We start from the raw sequence: 20363 nt of genomic DNA on the forward strand, positions 1-20363 counted from the left end.
CCCAGATCCTTGTGACTGGGGATGAATGATTGCATTGTCCAGCATTCTGTCCATCAATTGTTTCTTTTGCATATGCCGCCCTAAGTGGGTAAGGTATGCCCAGACGTGGGTCCCTTGCTCAATACACCACTGGATTCAAGGTAGCCTGGCTGATGAAGGGTGATATCCAAAGTGAGGTGGAGTGGTGAGCAAAAGAATGATGGATTAAACCAAGATCCTTGTGACTGGGGGTGAATGTTTGCATTGTCTAGCATTCCGTCCATCAATTGTTTCCTTTGCATGTGCTGTGTTCTGATGTCAGGTGGCATACATCACTGGGCAGTGAGGGGGCCCCCTGGAGCTTGGGAGCCCCCCGCAAAGTGGGGACTGGGTTATGCCCCTGCTGGACCTTCTCCTCATCCTGTTGTAGTAACACCTACTGGCCACAAAGAGTAACTGGGAACATCTCACAAATGCCAACATGTACAGCATACAACAGCATCTCAGAACGTATATCACAGCATGCAACAGTTACACACTTATAATGCTGTGTTCATAATATGGATCAACAGGCCTACAAATACTAGAATGTATGCACAACACCTGAAGTGAATGTATTACTCTTGACAGCTCTGTATCACTGGCAGCTGTGGCCAACCTCCATGACATCTGACATTGTCAACTACTCCTAGCTTACACCAACCTTGGAAAGCATCTACTAATCTCCTTGCTGTGGCTCTACAGATAGCTTCTAATGTCTGGATGTCATACAGGCAAGGGTTGCACACATTTTACTGCTGCTGATACTTCACTACAGTAGGCTCAGATTTGAAGACTCAGTGCCAACAATGGTTCCCAATGGTGTCAACATTGGTTCCCACTGCATGCGGAACATCGGGATGATGCCGGGTCATCACAGGTCACTTGGGCACTGATGATGTCATTAATAAATCCAGATATGGCAGCCTTGTGTCCACTGTTCACCTTGCCCTGCCTACTGCACAGTAGTTTCCCCTGTAAGCAGCTCACCAATTGATGTGTGGGGATGGGCAGTCACACTACTATTAAGAGGAGTGGGGGTGCTAGAGGGCCACGAGCATGACAAGTCCACAGCAGCTTTGTGTCCATTAATGAGCACTGGGCTAAACAGCAAACAATGTGCAATGTGTGTGCTTTAATTTATTACTGACATGCCCTTGTTTGCCTTTACTTTCACAGCTTATCTTTACTGGTTTGGGGATGAGCCAGCCCCCACCTGATACTATCCAAATGGAGACTAAGACAGGCTTGCATCAAGCTGGTGCTGTGATTTTTGTATGAAAGAGCACTGTACTGTTTTTTCAGTGATTTTAAAGGGTCATGAAAAGAAGGCGTGATGGCATCACTGATTTGATGAAGAATACACATTCATCAAACCTGAATCAGGCATGGACAAGCTGTGAAGACATATCAGGCAGTTATCCAGTCAGACATATTCATTTTGGAAAATTAACAGACATTCTGACTACGAGAAGGGAGAAGAGATTTAGGGGCCCATTAGTATGTCTTGCGGATCGCCACCGCCATACGGGCATTGGCGATCTGCCAGACATCCTTGCCCGCCACCCATTTCCCCTTGCCATATTACTATGGCGGGGAGACCGCGGCGGACGGAAATGCTTTTCCGCCCCGGCCGCCTTGCAACCAGGACAGAAAAGGTTTATTATGGTGGCAGTGTCTATCAGACCCACCATCCATATTAGTATGGAACTTGGGAGATGCCTTTCCGTGGCGGCAATGTAGCCACGGAAAGGCAGGCGGTCTTCACTTTAGGGTTCCCCTGTGGGCCCCCATGGTGAAGGCGAGGTGGGGGGTGCACATGGGGGGTACCTGTGATTCACCCCTGCATTTGCATACACAATATGGCAGGCACCGGGCGGTGCCTGCCGCTTTGTGTATGCAAATGCATTACATGCATTTTTAGCATTGTGACGGGCGGTGCTGAGAGCACCACCCGCCACAATGTTAAAAATACAGGATGTGCCAGCCAGTGTGGCGAGCGCATCCTAATACCCCCCACAGGACCCCCGCCCTTATATCGGGCGGTCCTGTAATCCGATAGGATGGCGGGCAGACTAAGTCTGCCCGTCATCCTAATGACCCCCTTAGAATTCCAGCCTTCTCAAATAAATGCCTGTGCTGAGCACCGGGAACCACCAACATAAATGAAGCACTGTTTGATAGAGTTAAATGCTGTCCGTAGTAGGCTATTTGTATTGCATTTGGTATTACTATTTTGGCTTTCTCTGAATAGTTGTGTACAGAGTACATTGTACTCAATGAGGGTTTCCCTTCCATCTAGGTTTGATTGTTATTGTGTAATATGCTTTGTGTTAATCCATAGCAATTTATATAGCAATATGTGGAAAAATTAAGCGTGGATGATGTCATCAGTGATGTCATCAATGATGTCATTTGCGATGTCCTCAGTGATGTAATACCTGATGTCATAGAACATTCCATGAGTGATTCTTAAGCAGTGCATGGTGGGGGATTTAGTAATAATTAGTGCTACTAACTCTAACTGCTGAATTTCTGTGTGTTTTTTTAGTTGTCACTTAGAAATGTACCTAACTATAATGTTACTTTAACGTTTGCTTTCTTCAGTGAATATATAGATCTACATGCTTCTCTTTATTCTGTTTAACATCTCTCTTTTTGTTTTTTTCCAGTGGGAACATGCCATACAGTTGTTAAATAAAAGGTAAACACATTTATTTTTTATTTAATGGTTGGTATTTATGCATATCCCATAATGGAACAGCATAGACTGCTCCTAAGTTTCAAAAAATCTTGCTTTGCAAATGGACATTTAGGAATATGGATTAGTGGCTGAGGGGACTCTACTCAAGCAGCACCCACAATTCTTGTCAATTGCCAATTCTCTTGTCAAAGTGAAACATTAGCAAACCCCAAAATATCCTATGCTCAATCCTCTGGTACCTAGACACTAAAGCAGTCAGACTTAACTTAGAGGCAATGTATAAAGTACTCATGCAGCACTTCTTCCAGTAATAAAGTGAAAACAAAACACAAGACAAATTCCACACCAATTTTAAACAAATAGATTAGCATTTAATAAATTATTTGACACCAAAATGACATTTTGAAGATTTAAGTGAGAATAGTGCCTAAAAGCACAATGAGCCAACTGTGATTATCTTAGCACTGGACCAGGACAAAGTCTCATGTTCAGGCCGAACCGTGATAAAGCACGGGCCGGGTACATGGACCAAGTTGTGCGTGCTGAACAAAGTACCTAAAATCCTAGTTGCAAAGTGCTGCAAGATCCTGCATCAAGGATACCTCTTCAGGCAGCAGTTTCAAAGAAGCCGCGGGCTGCAATGTGAGGTGCTGTGTTGGAGTTTTATCATGATGAAGCTGTCAAATTCTGCTTATGATGTGAGGTACTGCATCATCGTTGAATATACTGTCGACATAGAAGTGCGATATGAGGTCCTGCGTCAGGGATGCATCATGCAGCGATGGTTCAGAGGAGCAGTATGCTGTGATACGAGGACCTGTGTCGGAGATGCATAGTGCAGCAGCAGTTTTGGAAGCGGCGCTACAAGGAAACGCACCACACTGCATTGGTTCTGCCCAAAAGTCCATATCTGGGCTGTCAAAGCCCTTTCCGGCCCACTTCTGAGAGTCCAGGAGGGGTGGGTAAGACTTACAGTAGCCAGAGTCCAGATACTGTGTTCTAAGTGGTTGGAGCCTTTGCTGTCCCTGAGGCTCTGATCAGGAGGCTAGCAAACAAGCCCTTGGAAACAATATGGTGGTCCTGGCTTCAGGCTGAAGCTCCAATCCCTCCCACTTAGGAAGCCGTCTGACTTGCCGCAAAGCAGCACAGCATTCCTGACTCTTCCACAGGTCAAGAGGTTACAGAAGAGTTGGGTATGGAAATGTCACAATTAATGAAATGAATCTAACTCACTCATTTCTACTGCAAATGTCCCGAAATATTCACAATTCCAAGCCTTCCTGGTAGCGCCTACAGATCACCCTATACCTGAAGGTAAGGAATCTGAGAAGAAATTATCAAAGAGAGTCTACATTGCCACAAATACCACCAGAACTAAGGAAGCACCAGTTTACCTTTGGATTTTCGCTGTGCTCACTGTTGAACCACTAAATACCAAGCTAATATCTTGTTGTAATGTTAATATAGCTGCAGGATATTAACTCAGTATATTCTGGTGAAATCCCAGTAAGGGCTCACGTTCTCATATTAGAACTTTCTTCATGTCTCACTTTTAACATAGTTTCTTAGCAGCAGTTTCATCCATGGGAGGATACATCTAATCCTATTTTTGTGGGTTACAATTGTATACCCTAAACTGTGCGATAGCGGGACCAGCTAGGTCAATTCATGTCATCTACAAGAGTAGTGATATTCAAGCCAAATCTGTGGTTGCGCCAGGAAGATTCCCACAGTAATAGCGGCCCGATTTTTTTGTTGTCCTCAGATATTACTACTAAGCCACCTAACAAGACAAAAGTACCCCGCTTACCAGATCAGTGGCTCCCGAGGTCACCTCTTTCAGCGATGGTTGAAAACCTGGTGAGAGGTTATCGGTATGAGCTTCAGGCCCTTTATTAGAGGTTGCTCACTAACTGACGTCAGGCTCTTTCTAGGATTTGCTCTTCCATGTTACAAGCAGGGAAACGACTAACTCTATCTGCTCTGGGTTAGTATTGAGATTTGTAACTCATTAGATGCATTGTTTAGTGTGACAATTAAACCTAGATACAGGAGTTGCTAAGATGATTTCGCTGACGAAAGCGCTTTTTTCGATCTCCGTGCTCTTAAACCACCCTTCTTACCTGTAAGCAGTCTTCTGTAACTGCAATCTTTAAAGATGCAAATCATGGCAAGAAGTTAAATTTTCTGGAGGAGACAGATTAATATTAGTAATGTCATCCATGAATAAGAGAATATTTATTTCTCAAATGACTGGACACAGTGTTTGCATCACAGAGATCCTTCTTTTTCCTATTCTTTCCCACTTATCATGTGATCGGAAAGGGATGAGGTAATCACCGGTGCCACTCAGCTTCCTCCATATGTAGCAAGGCTTCCCGGCAGATGGGCTTGGACCAAAGGTGACTCACTGTTGGCTTCACAACAAAGAACCTGTATTTGGCCCACGTGGCTGCCCTCAGGCACTGAACCATCTACAGCTACCTGGCTTAGGAAACAAGGCATCACAGGTCCCTTGTAAAGTACATAACAAAGTGAAAAACAAGACCATAATAATAATTTTTTGTATTCATGGACTCCACACAGTGGTAGCCAGTGAAATTCTGGTCAAGAATTGAGTCTGTCTTCTTTGAAGAAATAGGAATGGGCATCCCTGTGTGTAGAACTCACACTGTAGGGCGAGCTGGCATCAGCAGACTACAGCTGCCTTCACAATCCAACCTACTCTGCAGGTTCTTTCTTCATTGAATTCTTCATCTGAACTCTTGGTCCTTTCCCAGCACAGAGAAGATGAACGGTACCTGTGCTGAGGGAATGGACAAGGTGGGGCTAGCGTGTCCAACTATTTAATGGGCACCTATTTCTCCGGAGGTAATTTTACCTTTTGATTAGCACATGGTGTACATTTACTAACAGTGCACAGTATAATGGTCATGATTAAAGGACGGATTTTGGCAATCGAGAACAGGTAGTTTCACCTGAGGCTTGCGAGGAGGTGGAAGATGAGGGCAGGGTGTGCCAGGAAAAGCATTTCTCAATCTCATTATGCAAACTGGGGATATTCCAACATATACACCAGGGAATAAATAGCCTGCTCTACAGCACCCTGTAGAAGACGACGATCAGATCCTCAGCCGCGTCACATCAAGCTTCAAACTCTTCATCGCCATGAAGGCACTCCTTGCAAGCCTCAGCATCCTCTTTGCTTTCCTATCTAGAGGTCAGTTAAATCCCTCAGATTTTGAACCACTGCAATGCAGAGATGTGATATTGCATGTAGTCTGCAGTGGTTTCTTCCATGATTTTCTTGGTATGTGTGTCATGGTAAGAATTGACCAGGGGAGATTTTGATACAAGTCTTTCCATTGGATATGATGTTTTCTAGGTTCAATTACAGGATCATTGATTGATGCACTTAGAGATGTTCATTTCTTGACTATTTGACTAACAAATCTTTAATTTGTCAACTTGAGAGGTCCTTGAAGGAGAAATGCAGATTGTTTACAACAAACTCCTGGACACCTCCAGAGCTTTTTGGATTTTCAGGCACGTTTTAGGTTCCGGTCACTGGCAACACAAACGCGTCAACTGACACTGCCCAGAGGAATTCTGCCATCTTGCATAAAAAGCTGAATTCTTCCAGATTATAGGCACTTTAGTATCTGTTTTTTTGAACGACAGATAGGGCCATCCAGCCTGCAAATTCCACTGCCTCCTCTCACTAGCCTGAGATGAACTCTTTTAATGACATTTTGTTTGTAACTCCATCAACTTCTTCAACATGAGTATTCTGTTTCCAAAATACTCCCTCCAAGCTTTACCCTGGTTTCTGGTGAACCTGTTGTTGTATTTCAAAATATCATCAACAGAAATATTGTCTGAGATACATATTTATTTCTGACTCTCCTGTAAAAAAATATTGTCTCAATGTTCTTGTTTTCCTCCAGACAACTCAGGCCCCCTGCTGTTAGTGTTTTCATGATCGACATCACAGTGCGTCAACCCCTGTGCCCAGTTTTCAGCCCTTGGGTGTCTTTACACACATGTATGATTTGGTATTTAAATAGCCCTGCAGAATAACGTAGTGCTATGCATTGTGTGGGAGACAGCCTGTGGAGAAAATGTTCTCTTGTTTTCCTTCATATGCTTAGATACACAAGCTCCCATGTGTGCCCCCTGCAGAAGCTCGGACGCCCATGAAGCGACCCAATGAATAATGAATACGTCTTTGACTTTTCTTAACTTTCTGTGTTTTTTTTACTTTGAGTGCTTTACATTTTCCTCATTGACATAGAAAGAATCTTGATTTCTAACCTGTTTGAAATGTATCCTAAATGCATTAGAAGTTATTTCAGGCTCCTGACAAAAGGCAGCACCGAGGCCAATAAATTGCCACTGTCTGGACAATGGTTTCACCTTTTTAGTATGAGAGACATTAATACAGCAATTAACAACTCAACAAAGTTTCTGCATCTAAGCTTAGTTACCACAAGTTGCAGCTTTATTTTAAACACATTTTATAATGTTATTTTAAATATACACATTCAGCAGCAGAGGGTATATTATGTGGGTTGATCCACAGTTATGCTGAAATAAATCTGCACAGCAAAATCAAGCTTTTTCCAGCGGCATTGGCTATTAACATTTAATCCATGTACTCGACCACTCATGCATTCGATAATTCACCAACTCAAACATTGCTGTATTCACCTAACTATTGAACCATTACATTATATTCACTACCTCACCCATCGACACAGCAGCACTTAAGCTGATACAAATCCAATCCTATTGGCTATCCCACTGCTAGGCTGTGCTTCTCTTCTGTTCAAGTAGCAATACAATATATTTTTGGGGGGATGGGCATTTGGTACTTTTATCTGTTGTGCATTTCCTCCCTCGTCCTAATACATTAATGAATTAGGACTTTTTCTTGCAGGAGAGTCACTGAGCTGCGAAGTTTGTTCGAACCTCAATGGCACAACATGTTCCGGCAACCAGACCGTCTGTGAAGGCTACGCGACCAGGTGCGACAACACCTACCTGGAGTTTACATACGGTAGGTGTCACGGGGACGCGTGCCAGGGCTGCGGTAAAGGGTTCCTCTTGTGTGGATAACAGGTGCAACACAGCAGTATGGGGTGCTTCTTTGAAAGGGATCCAGGGGTATCAATGGGCCTGTCTGATGAGGTAGGGGTGTGGCACGTGAGAGGCCAGTGAGGGAGAAACTGGATGCTTTGGTCTTCTTTAGGACAGGGAAATGTAGTCCAGGAAGCCAAACCTGCTGACAGATATATTCTGAGGGTTTATGGAAGGCTAATGGATGGTAGGGTCAAACCATAGGACACTGGTATACAGAAGTCAAATGAAGCTCCAATGAGAGGGAGCAATGGTTAAAGATGGGAAGGTGCAGGTCCAATCACAATCCTCCATTGATATAATAAGATGAATAGCCTATCAAAGACCCTTGGTGTAGACCTTGGCATGGCACAGGGCCAATCCCAGCACTCAGCAGAAAATAATACGATGAGGCCACTACCATGAGATGCATCCCCATTCACTGCTATTCACAGAAAGTAATACAATGACAGACCTAGCAAGTGTCTCAGGACAGAGAAGTGCATTATATTGTAACCTGTGTATTCTCCAGACAAAGACTGAAGACAAAGGTCCAATCACAGCCGTTTATGCAATATAACAAGAAGAGGGTCCTACCACAAGTTTTGGTGCAGACAATGAGATGATACATGTCCAATCTCAGCCCTCCAGAGAAAATAATAGAATCATTTCCCATAGAAAATAATAATAAGAAGGACCAATCAAAAGTTTCTCAATATAGACAATGGGATGGTATAGCTTCCCTTTGATGCCCCAGTGATATTCTGTGAGAAGGCGAAGGTCCAAGAACTTTACCCTAGATTCAACACAAGGAAGAAACAAAACCAGGACTCATGAACAGATAATGAGAAGATGAAGCCCTAATCTCTTGGTCCAATGGAGAAGAACCATTCAATCACAAGACCACATTAAAGGACTGATCAGAGGCTTTCAGAAATTCAAAGGTAGCCAGTGGGAAAGTGCATAACCAGTCACTGACCTGCTCACTCAGTAATCTCTATTTTCAGATAGGAAATACCGAGAGCCAATGGCATGTCTCTGTTACAAATTAGTGGAAGAGACTCATTGAAAGGACTTCATGAATGATGTTGATCTAATCGCGGGACCACAACAGGGACCAGTCTTCTAAAAGATCCATGAGCTCAATTGCAAGGATACTTGACAGTTAATAGGGAATTGCAGGTCCAAACAATTCCCAGAGGCTACAAATATTAAATGCATGGTCCACCTCACGAGTCCCTGGTTTACAATATAACATTAGGGTTGTAATCACAGGGCCCAGTGACAGACAGCAGTGAGCTACTGGAAAAATATCCTACAATGAAACAAGTTCTTAACATTTAGAAGATGTGTATGGCTTTTGAAAGAGCAGCATTAGGCAATTTAAGGCTAGTTTAAGAATAGATGTGGGGTGGATAGGTACATGTCAGGGCACCCAGGACAAATGAGTACATAATGTTAAAAAAAATATATGATCTTACAGATTATATACACGAGGGGTTTCTAGATTTTCTTGTCTCTTTGCTTTTTCTCTAAGACTAAAATTAAGTGTGTGTGTGCTTGTCTCCCAGCAGTCAGAACTTCATCCAGTGACATGTAAATTAAAAGAGCATTCATGAGAGACTCAAGAGAAACATAAAAGAACATAAACAATATCCTTAAATAATTAGTAATCATAATGTTTATTTCCTGATCTTTGTAATGTTTTGCCGCCAATAATGTTGTAAGCTGTGGTTACCAAACCCCAAAGAATTCTAATCTTGAACCCATCCGATGCCTCTTTCTTCCAACACCCTACACTTACGACACCCTATTTGGCTCCGGCAGACTCTTTTCATCCCTACTTTCTCCCCTTTACAATTTTCTGCATCCTATTCTGCTCTTCCTCTCTCTATCTTGCAGGAAAATAAATTCCCCATTCCAAAAAATGAGTAGTGGTGACAACAGCAGATGCAGAGAGTGCAATATGCTAGTTTTTAACTATTGTCGAGTGTGAAGAGCGGTCGATGTTTAGGCATCTCAGGAAGATCTGCAGCTCCCACAGCAGAAATAATAAACTTCAGGTAAACTTCTGGCAGTCAGTTAGACATCAGCCTTGGTTTCACAGCAGTCTTTGTAGTACTCTGCAGAGCACTCCCTTCATTGGTCATGAAGGTCATGGAACTGGAACAAAGTGGAGTGGTTTGAGTCACATTGTCATACACATTTTCCAGATAGGGAATGTGGATCCCCTGGCTCAAACCATAGAACTTGGTTGAGGTGGGTCTTATTTCAAGCTTTGTCTTCAGGCTGCTCTCCAGACACAGACTAAGTGTAGAGTGATGCTTCTCATAGTAGATGGCTCTGTGGCTTTCTTTCTAATTGGAGCACACATGCACAAGGATGTATGAGGTATTTTCATCTGGCTGTTATCTGTTCAACTGAAGTAGCATTAAAGGACAGACAAAGGGGCAGGACTGACCTAGAAATGCCCTCACCCCACACAACAGAACTCTACTCCCACACCTCCCTTCTGCCATCAAACAAATGGTAGTGTTCAGAAAAAGTAATCAGCAGTCCCTTAATATCAAAAGGCTTTATGACATTTTTGAAGGTAGGCCTGTCTCCAACCTCCTCACTTCTGGGTCTGGATCACCACTCAACAAGCAAAGGAATGCAGGCACTACAATGCATCCTTTACCCTTTATCTGTCCTAAGCCAAGACAAGGGATTCCAACATGGATCCCACTGCCTTAATTATACACTCAGCCCAAATATTAAACGTCTTACATGCACTACACGTGCATACACTCTTGACATACACAGAGGGTGCCAGCACAACGTTTCAGGCATACACATAAACGCAGAAATGTACTTGCTCTTGTCCAAATGTAATTAGGATTACAAGCAAGAAAATAGCAGATATTATAAATCAATAGAACAAATAACTTTAGTGAAAACTCACACCTAGAAGCACGTTTATCACTGAAGTAAAAGGAAATATTTAGAGGTGGATGTGAATAATGTCCACAGGGTTTGTGCAGTGACTCAAAGTGGAGGCTGTCCCGGTGGCCCATGCTGTATGCTGTGTTGGGTGGAAGAAAAATGAAAATGACTATTTACCAGGTCAATGGATGACACCTGCAGACAAATGTGGATGTGCATATTTTGCATTATGGTTTTAGAAAAAACAATAGTCTAGTAAGACAGCTGAAGCTGTTTCAAAAGTCAGATATATGGAATTGCGTGTCCTATGAATTACATTTGAAGTTTTTATTTGCCATTTTTAAATTTGCAGTAAAACAAATTGTGATTTGTGTGATGAGAAAAAAAACTTCCAATTTCATGGGGTAGGTAAGAGCAGTGTTAGAGCTATCCAACTCTTTTGGAGTGCTGGGGCCGAAACAAGACACGCGCATTCTTTATGGGTGTTCTACAGAGCATAGAATTATGCAAATGGATAATTCAGCCTGCTTTAGAAATGTACCCTTTGTTTCTCTTTTGGGAAAATATGTTCACCATTCATAAGGCCCTTTGCCTACATCCCTATCATATCTAGGGGTGATAAACTGATCTACAACATTTTGGAAGGTGAGTAATGAATGCTATGACCATTTCCAGGGCTAAAAAGGGTTTGGTTAGAATTTGGAATTTCTACAAATGTACGAGTTTGTGGCACTTTCCAAACTAGGAAAACTAACAGCACCCTGTGTTGCACACTTTATACCCCTTGTATGACATTTGTGCTGCGTATTAACAAACATCTATACACATTGCTGATGTTAATACTTTAGCACCCTCAATTGTCACAAGAAGGCTCATCTGACAAGCTATATAAGGTGCCTCAGTGGACTAATGCATCTACTCTATGAATCTTTGTTTGTCCTCCTGATGCAGGGTCAAATTTGAACAGGTCTACTCAGCCTGTTATCTTTTAAGATAGATAAAGGGAGTACTGTTGAGTTGGGCAGTAATAAATGTCTCTTATACAAATGCAAGATGACCCCAAGGAGTAAATGTGTGCTTTACAAACACAGGTTATGGTATCTGCAGAAAGTTGCAAAGTGGTGGCTAAAAGCTGTCTCTGTAGGAGAGAGCATCACAGCCTGTTTGTTTTGATCGAGCATTGATTTGCTGGGCATTCTTCATCATGGAAATGTGTTTTGTTGGCGTTTTAAGCCGAGTGACCTTATTGACTTTGTGTTTCCACAGATGGCGAAACAACATCCATGACCTTCAAGGGCTGTGCAGAGAATCAGAACTGCAGCAACTACTTCATGAGTGAGAGCATCAGAGGCTTCAAGTTCCGGATGCAGAAGAACTACTGTGAGCAGGAAAACTGCAACACAAGAGATCTTGTTGGTAAGTGGACATCAAATAGTATACTGTACATAGCTTTAAGTGTAATGACTCAAAACATTCTCTTTTTCATTTCGAATTATTTGAAGAGCTCATACCTGTAAAACATTGAGCCTTTGAGGCTGATCCAGAAGATACAGGAGTAAGAGTGTAAGGAGTAAGTGTCCTCGTGTTACATAAGGTCTAGCTGAATCCACAATTCAAAACCTAAAGGATCTGGTGACCTCATCAAAAGACAACTCTGAGCTAGTTCATCACAAATGACCATCATTCAAGTGCTGGTCTTAGCCAGGAGGTTTCAATGACACACATTTTAATTTCAGTGGCTAAAGGGAGCAAGACAATGTGTAACTCCTGTTCCACCACGGCCTCTGTGTATTCATCACTCTCATCAGTAGCATGCACCCATCCTCCTCTGTTTCTTTGTGTTGTGTCTGTCCATGAGTCTGGACATGTCTAATGTAATGGGTACAGTACTACTCAAACATTGGCGGAGATCACCTTTATCGAAGACCCAGTACTTATTTTGTAAAACAATAAGTGCCAGGATTCTTGTCTGGAGACCACTGCAGTTTCTACCACCCAATGGAAGTGTCAGAGCTGCAAATAACAATTCAGAATTTTAAACATAAAAATTACTAATGTCTGCCCCTAAAGGTAATCTTTTATCATCTGGATGATAGGCCTTAGTCATTTTCAATGTTTATAGAATTATTAAACAACTGTTGTTGTCTTCATCACAAAATTAGGCAAAGAGCACCACCATGTGGCTGAAAGGCAAACGTGCTGATGTTGACAATTTAATACCAATGTCAGCTACCGGAAACCACAGGTTCAAATTAAGCACTAAGAAGACCCATCATACTTTCCCAAAAATGTGTTCTGTACAACTGCTGTAGTATCTCCTACAATATCTAAGTTTTCTTTCATTATACCATCAACAAAGTTCAGCACCATTAATTGAGGGACGGTAGATCTCAATGTGACAATTTGCTTCTCTGTTCTAGCTAAACTCACGTAGTTTAACAGAATGTGTGGTGCTTTTATTGGAATGTGTCCCTAACTCTATTTGATTCACACTGCATGTGAACATATAATTGGGTTAGAGAGGCAGAGTCATGGAAATATTGCACTACTTCAAATGTATAACATTTAGTAGGTAGTAACCACCGTTCCCTCTAGGCCGCGAGCGCGTACGCTCGCGCACCTCCCCCCAAGTCAGCGCGCACCACCTAGCGTGGAGCGCGCACACAGGCCGTCGCTAGAGGGTTGCGCCGCTCGCTGCTTTTAAAACGCGAGCGGCGCAAACATGAGCACTTTTTCAGTGGTTGCGGTGGAGCTGGCGTGAGGAATGCAGGTAAGGAGGCGGGGGGATGATGTTGATTATAGAGCTTGCGGCTGTATGGGAGCGGGGCAGACTGTGGCCTTTTGTTTAAATATTGCTGTTAATTGGAGCCCCTTCACAGGCTCCGATTAACAGCAATACTTAAACAAAATGCCACAGTCTGCCCCGCGCTTTACTAACAAAAGCGTAGACACTTTCCAAACACACCGTGTGCTCGCGCTGTGTTTGGAAAGAATCTACGCTTTTGTTAGTAAAGCGCGGGGCAGACTGTGGCATTTTGTTTAAGTATTGCTGTTAATCGGAGCCCGTGAAGGGGCTCTGATTATCAGCAATATTTAAACAAAAGGCCACATGCGCTGGGGAACAAGCGGAACAGGAGGCAAGAGGGCATAAAGGCACGAGTGGGACACAGGCAGAGGCATAGCTGCCAAGGTTTCAGATCCCCGTGTGTGACTCTTTAATATCACCGCTTGCTAGCGCTATTAATTTAAAGTAAATAGCTCAAGTAGGGTGAGAGTACACCCCAGCACTCACTTAATTGGTTTGAGGCAAGCAGCTATTTGCACAGGCCGTCTAGCATCCGATTGTGGACTGGTGTGCCCTGGGCTGCTGAACCACTCTAGCAGCCGCCGCGGGGGTTCACCGGTGGGTTACAAACATGGAAAACTTACCAAGCCCATTTTGCTGAATGCAGAAAAGCAAGAACATCAATACAAATCGGTTAGGTGCGTGACTGTGGCGACTGTCACTCTCCTGAAACCGGCTCCAGGTTCATGCCCAAACCACCCCTGCGTCAATCGTTTTGGGTGAGCTTGCAATGCCGCCCGCTGTCCAGGCTTTGCCTGTTGCTGCGAGTCCTACGACTGTCCTGGAGGCAGCTGCAACTGGAGTGTACGGTCAGTGTCAGTTTGATGTTCGGTCAGCCATCACTCCGGCGACCTACCCTGCACGTAATTATCCCTCATCCCGCCGCTCGGCAATAATTAATTTGACACTGCATGGGCCCTATTAAAATACCCACAATAGCAGCGCTGTGTGAGACGCCACGCCTGCCTTACTCCCAAATTCCCCGCGGCACCATGGACAAATTATAAAACAGTCTGGGCCCTGCAGGCTGTCTCAGTAGTTGCTATTGGGCACTACCAGGGGTGCCCGTGACGTCAGGCTGTCTCGCTAAGAGCGGCGCTGCGCCACAAAATTTAAGATACATTGTAGCACAGCGTTAGTCGACGGGAGTGCCCCAAGCCTGAGGGAAGAGCGGAGGCAGTCACAGGTAGGGTGCTGGTAGCTGCCACACACCTATTTACTTCCAGCACACTAATGACAGTTGATACATCAGATATGCGTGACAATGCATTTCAGTGCGGTGATGCAGATCACCACACTGGAATGCGTTAATCTAACGCATGATGCGTGATACTTGGCAGGGCTGCAGAGGACAGAAAGGCACAAAAAACGAGTGGGACACTGACAGAGGACAGAAAGGCACACAAAAACGAGTGGGACACAGACAGAGGACAGAAAGGTACAAGAAAACGAGTGGGACACAGACAGAGTACATAAAGGCACAAAATAACGAGTGGGACAGAGGGCAGAAAGTCACAAAAAACGAGTGGGACAGAGGACATAAATGCACAAAAAACGATTGGGACAGAGGGCAGAAAGACTGGGACAGAGGGCAGAAAGGCACAAAAAACTAGTGGGACAGAGAGCATAAAGGCACAAAAAACGATTGGGACAGAGGGCAGAAAGACTGGGACAGAGGGCATAAAGGCACAAAAAACGAGTGGGACAGAGCATAAAAGCACAAAAACGAGTGGGACAGAGGGCAGAAAGGCACAGAAAAACGAGTGGAACAGAGGGCAGAAGGGCACAAAAACGAGTGGCACAGAGGGCAGACGGGCACAAAAAACTAATGGCATAGAGGCATAATACAGAAATATAGGGGCAGCTAAGAACAGAAGGCAGAGCGGGCAGAGAGGCCCGGGTGCAGCGAGGGAAACAGAAGGGAAAACTGGGCAGCGAGGAGTACAGAAGGAAAGACTGTGCAGAGAGAGCATGGGGATAGCGAGGGGAACAGCGGGAAGAAAACGGGGCATGGACCACGTACAGGCAGCGGGGAAGACAGACAACAGCAGTCAGAGGCACAATGAAAATACAGGCAATACAATAAATTTGCAAACTGCTCTTAAGACCCTTATTGTGGCTCTGTATGTGTGAAAATGCATCATCTTTTCACTTTTTAAAGTAAACGTTTTGAGTGCCATTTGGTGCCGCAGACACGCGCGGTTTGGTTCCTGGCGCACATAGCCATGGTTACAGTGCACAGAGACCCTCCAGTGCCGCACACAGAGGAAAAAAATCAGAGGGAACATTGGTAGTAACCTATAATTGGCTGCCCAGAGGTTTTGGAGTGGTTATGCATTTGAGAAATGCACTTCCCTTTCCCCTTACAGATTAGAATGCTTACATGTGTATTTACATAAAAGCGGTGTTCACATTCAGGCACACTCATCTGTGTCTGTACACGTAGAAACAAACAGGTATGCAAAGAATTGACAAATGAACATTTCCCACACACACACTTTTATGTGAGGGGTGGTTGCCTGATATTCTGCTTGGTGTTCATGGTATATAAAATGGAGTAGATCAAATATAGGCCTTAGTACCATATTGTAAGTGACCTGAGTAAGTATCCATCCCACCCAGCAATGCACAGAATAAAGTCAGGTTTACCCAAACAAATTTTAATTTTCCTTTTCTCTGGCTTCACAGTACCACCCAGGAACAATACGCCCAACGGAGTCCGATGCCCCGTGTGTCATGCTGAAAACGCCACTACCTGCCAGGCTAATGAAACCATGGAATGCACCGGCCTAGAGACCAAATGCATGGATTTTGGAGGAAAGATACGCCAATATGGTATGCTAATCCATCCTGATTTTAGGGGTATTTGACTAAGAAGGGGCTTTGTATGAGAAGGGATCACCTACAGTCTGTTAGTCAGACAGGAGTGTGATCAAAGTGCGTGATTTAAAGTGAGATGAAATACAGGAAGTCACATAGGGAACTACATTAAAGAGTCTGAGTCTGGTTTTTCTTATGAAAGAAGCAGACAGGTGGCAAAGAACATTACCTTCTTCCCAGAACCCACAGGTTTTGCCACAGAAAGGCTCTATCTACTCAAACACATGGTTCACAATGAAAAATGCTGGGCTTTGACGTTGAACAAGGCCCTGAAACATTGGCCCATTAGTGTGGGCCCACAGGCAAGGACCTTCCTTAAAAGCACTGTGTGGCAGGAACAGGATTACCTCTCAGAGATATATTTATTGATTCACATCTGTACCTTTTATTCTTTTGAGAACATGTTCCTCCCCCTCATATGGATACTCCTAAATAGAGTCAGATCATTCTTTCTCTCAGTAAGGCAGACTACCTAACTCTTTTTATCACCCAACACCTTAGAGGCCATTTGCCAACGTTCAATATTGCCTACCTCGTGCTGCTTTTTACATTTCTTCCTACATATAATCACTTCTTTCCATTCTGTAGAAGATCTAAATTATTCCTATTAAGTTCCTGCTCATTCTGAATCACACCAGTGCTTTTTGCTCATGGAAGACTGTGGCAGAATAAAATTGGAAAATATAGGTTCTATAAGAGTAAAAAATGTTCAGCACTCTGGCTTCCCTGGAACAGAGGGGTTGTACCTTTTATCACTTTATCAAGTCCCCTCCGCATCATCCATGGTTATAGTGGAAGTCTGCATTATAAGAGCTAAGCGTCAGGTAAAAATGGGGAGGAATGATGTCTGATTATAGCGCAAAGTGGAAGAAGAACATCTACCTGGTATCCCAAACTCTGGGGACATTTACATTTCTACACTTAGTTTTTGTAATATTGAGAAGTTTATGAAGAAAGCGGAGGGTTGTAGCCAGTGCATGGAATCAATAGAGATGTAAGAAGAATAAATGCTGGTATGCATGTGGACAATCAGTGTGTGTTTTTTGTTGCATGCGCAGAATTGTGTTACACGTCCTTTTCTAGTCTAATGTTATCTTGTAAATTCCAGAGAAATATTAAACAAATTCGAGAGAAGCATGTAAATATTAAACATTGTGTATCTGGAAATATATGTGGAAAAGACTTAGGGGCAGATTTATGTTAACTGGCGCATCCCCAGGGATGCGCCAGTTAATGTGCGCCACAGTGCGCCACAGCTACGCCACCCAAGTTGCGCCACATTTACAATGCGGCGCACCATGGTGCAAAAACGGCACAGATGCGTGACGTATCGGTGCCGGAAGTGTGGCGCATTGCTGGAGTTGCGTCGCAGCTCCACCAAGACTCGGGGGTGCCCCATCTACACAATGCTGCGTCAAGACCTACTTCAAGCAGGCGCAGGGTTTTGACGCAGCATTGGCCTGAAAGTGACTGAGTGAAATGTCATAGATTTCACTCAGCCACTTTCAGGAGGCGAGGCACAGGAACGCCCCCCTCCCCTCCCCCCTGCGCAGGAACGCCTCCTTATGGCGCAGGGCTTTACAACGTGATGCATCTCCTAGATGCTTCACATTGTAAATAGGGCGCATTGTTTGCGCCGCCGTTGCATCAAATAAAGTGACGCAATTGCGGCGCAAAGAGGCACAAGGGCATCATAAATCTGCCCCTTATATTCTAGTATCCTTTCATTGAGAATACCTCTTTCACAATCCATATTCATTGGGTAAGGTTTAGTGGATTCAGTGACGTGGCCAAGCCAATGTCCTTGATGTCAGGCCTGGTAAGCCGCGCCTCCAGCCCTTCTCTTGACCCATCTCTTTTTTTCTTTACAGACCAGATCTTGATAGTCGCCTCCAAGACCTGTGTCAGTGAAGACCCTTGTAAACAACCAATAATGTATTGTTCAGATGGTCCAGCAGTAGAGATTGAGCACTTTAGCTGTTCTGACGGTGAGAAATATTCCTAAAGCAACGGCAGGTCAACATCTCCAGATCAGCAATTGGTTTCCTTTCCACAGCAAGAACTTTCCGCCTAAGACTTCTGAATCTATTGAGTATGCTCTTCTAGAAGTATTGTCTCTTGGTCAACCAGCCATTGACCTCTTGTATCAGGCCATTTTACACACATTAATTTTAGCACAATCTGCCAACATCATTGCATCTTAGTACAGCCATGGTCGTCAATTACAACATGCTACTAATGATTGGTTTGGAAGAAATGGTCAGTGATTGTCACACTTTTATCATATATTTTCTGTGATAAATTTACCAGGGCATATAATATCAATGTATGTGTTTCCACGTGATGTGCTGCCTTCACGAAGACATGTGAAGTTAGTATTGATTAGAAATGGATGCACTGCACACATGAGGACATGTGTCATACAGAGTTGAAGGGATGTAGATTTCAAGCAGGGAATAAGTGACGGAAAGTCAACTGTTTGTACTAACAGCCGAATGTCCCATCTTTTGTGATGGGATGATGAATCCACCATTGCAGCACATATTCCATGAAACTAAGGGTTCAATCCAGCTTTGGAGCCATGCTTTTCAAGTTTACATCTTCAATTTGCTCACACACATTTATTTGGGATTCATAGATGCATATTGGCAGCTGTCAGTCTGAATGATTTGGGAATTCAAATACAATTTAAATGAAGTTATTCAAATATATTTGAAATGAATATTCCTTTCAATCTAACTTACAGAGTGGAGTTGGCCAGAAACTCACATTGTCCACAAAGTTCACTGTCTGGCGTATTTAAAAGCTTTCCACACCGGGTGGGTGTGCAAATGTATAAGGAAGATGATGCCTCAATACTGACTGGCAAGTTGGTCTAGTTATATTAGGTTTGAAAAGTCCATCATCTCCCTTTGAGTGAAGGCTCTGGCAAAACTAGCAGACCAAGATGCAGTACGATCAAACACTAACTTTGAAAAATAGGTTGCTATTTTGTAAAAGTCATAACAGGTCTGCTTTGTACTGTGACATGCAAAAGGATGTTTTTATTGTTATTTAGTCCTTTGGGCTTTAGCCACTTTTACCTGGCAATCCACAGATGAGCTGACCTGATGAACCTGGAAGACAATAATGCAGCAATGGGCATGGTTTATTTGCTACTGTAATATCTAGTAATGGAATACTTCTGGAACACAGAGCTGCTCTAAATAGTGACACAACACACCTGTTTGTCTGACTCCTTGATGTTCATTTTAAAAAATATGAAAATTATAATCTGTAATCTGTTTTGAATTTTTCCCTATATATTGATGCCCAGTTTTGGGTGATAGGATGAACTTTACAATAAAAATATAAATGGAATGATGGGGTTCCTGGACTTTCTTCAAAGGGGCGTGACCCCCTTTCTCAGAATTCTCCACAAATAATGTTCTGTCGCTGGAATCACCTGTCCAACTAAAATCCACATTCCAGAGCTATTGTGATTCCCTAAATGTATTGTGCCTGGGACTGCATTGCATTTTCAAGGGTTCATCTAGTTTAGAGAAAACCAGTTCTCTTTGCCCAGTCTTGAAAAATAATCGCCAGCAATAGACACTGTAGAATGTTGTTTTGATTGATGATGTCAGTTGGGGTTTTGAGACATACTGTGACATCATTCAGCAATGACCTCTTTGAAATCACATGCAACTCATTTGAACATGATTTTAGACTCATAAATAAGTAGTAGTCGGCATCTTTTTTCACACAGCAAGAAAAAATAAATTTACTGTGGTTCACACAACATTAGTAGAAATCTGAATTTGTCAACATCTAGAAAATAACTATTTTAGTGATCTTTATTATTATTATTACTATTATTATTATTATTATTAT

The 20363-nt window shown here is 43.3% G+C and overlaps 1 protein-coding gene across 1 annotated transcript; it reads left to right on the forward strand.

Moving 5' to 3' along the window:
• The first annotated feature begins 5837 nt into the window (after positions 1-5837).
• On the forward strand, positions 5838-19850 carry LOC147668234 (phospholipase A2 inhibitor and Ly6/PLAUR domain-containing protein-like). The gene is made up of 5 exons (XM_086948679.1): positions 5838-5942; positions 7662-7781; positions 12032-12181; positions 16299-16445; positions 18362-19850. Exons 1-5 carry the CDS (start codon positions 5891-5893, stop codon positions 18493-18495), a joined length of 603 nt encoding a protein of 200 aa, XP_086804805.1. The 5' UTR covers positions 5838-5890; the 3' UTR covers positions 18496-19850.
• Positions 19851-20363: the final 513 nt, after the last annotated feature.

This window comes from Lissotriton vulgaris, unplaced genomic scaffold, assembly GCF_964263255.1.
Source record: "Lissotriton vulgaris unplaced genomic scaffold, aLisVul1.2 SCAFFOLD_5109, whole genome shotgun sequence".
In the NCBI taxonomy this organism is placed as follows: domain Eukaryota; kingdom Metazoa; phylum Chordata; class Amphibia; order Caudata; family Salamandridae; genus Lissotriton; species Lissotriton vulgaris.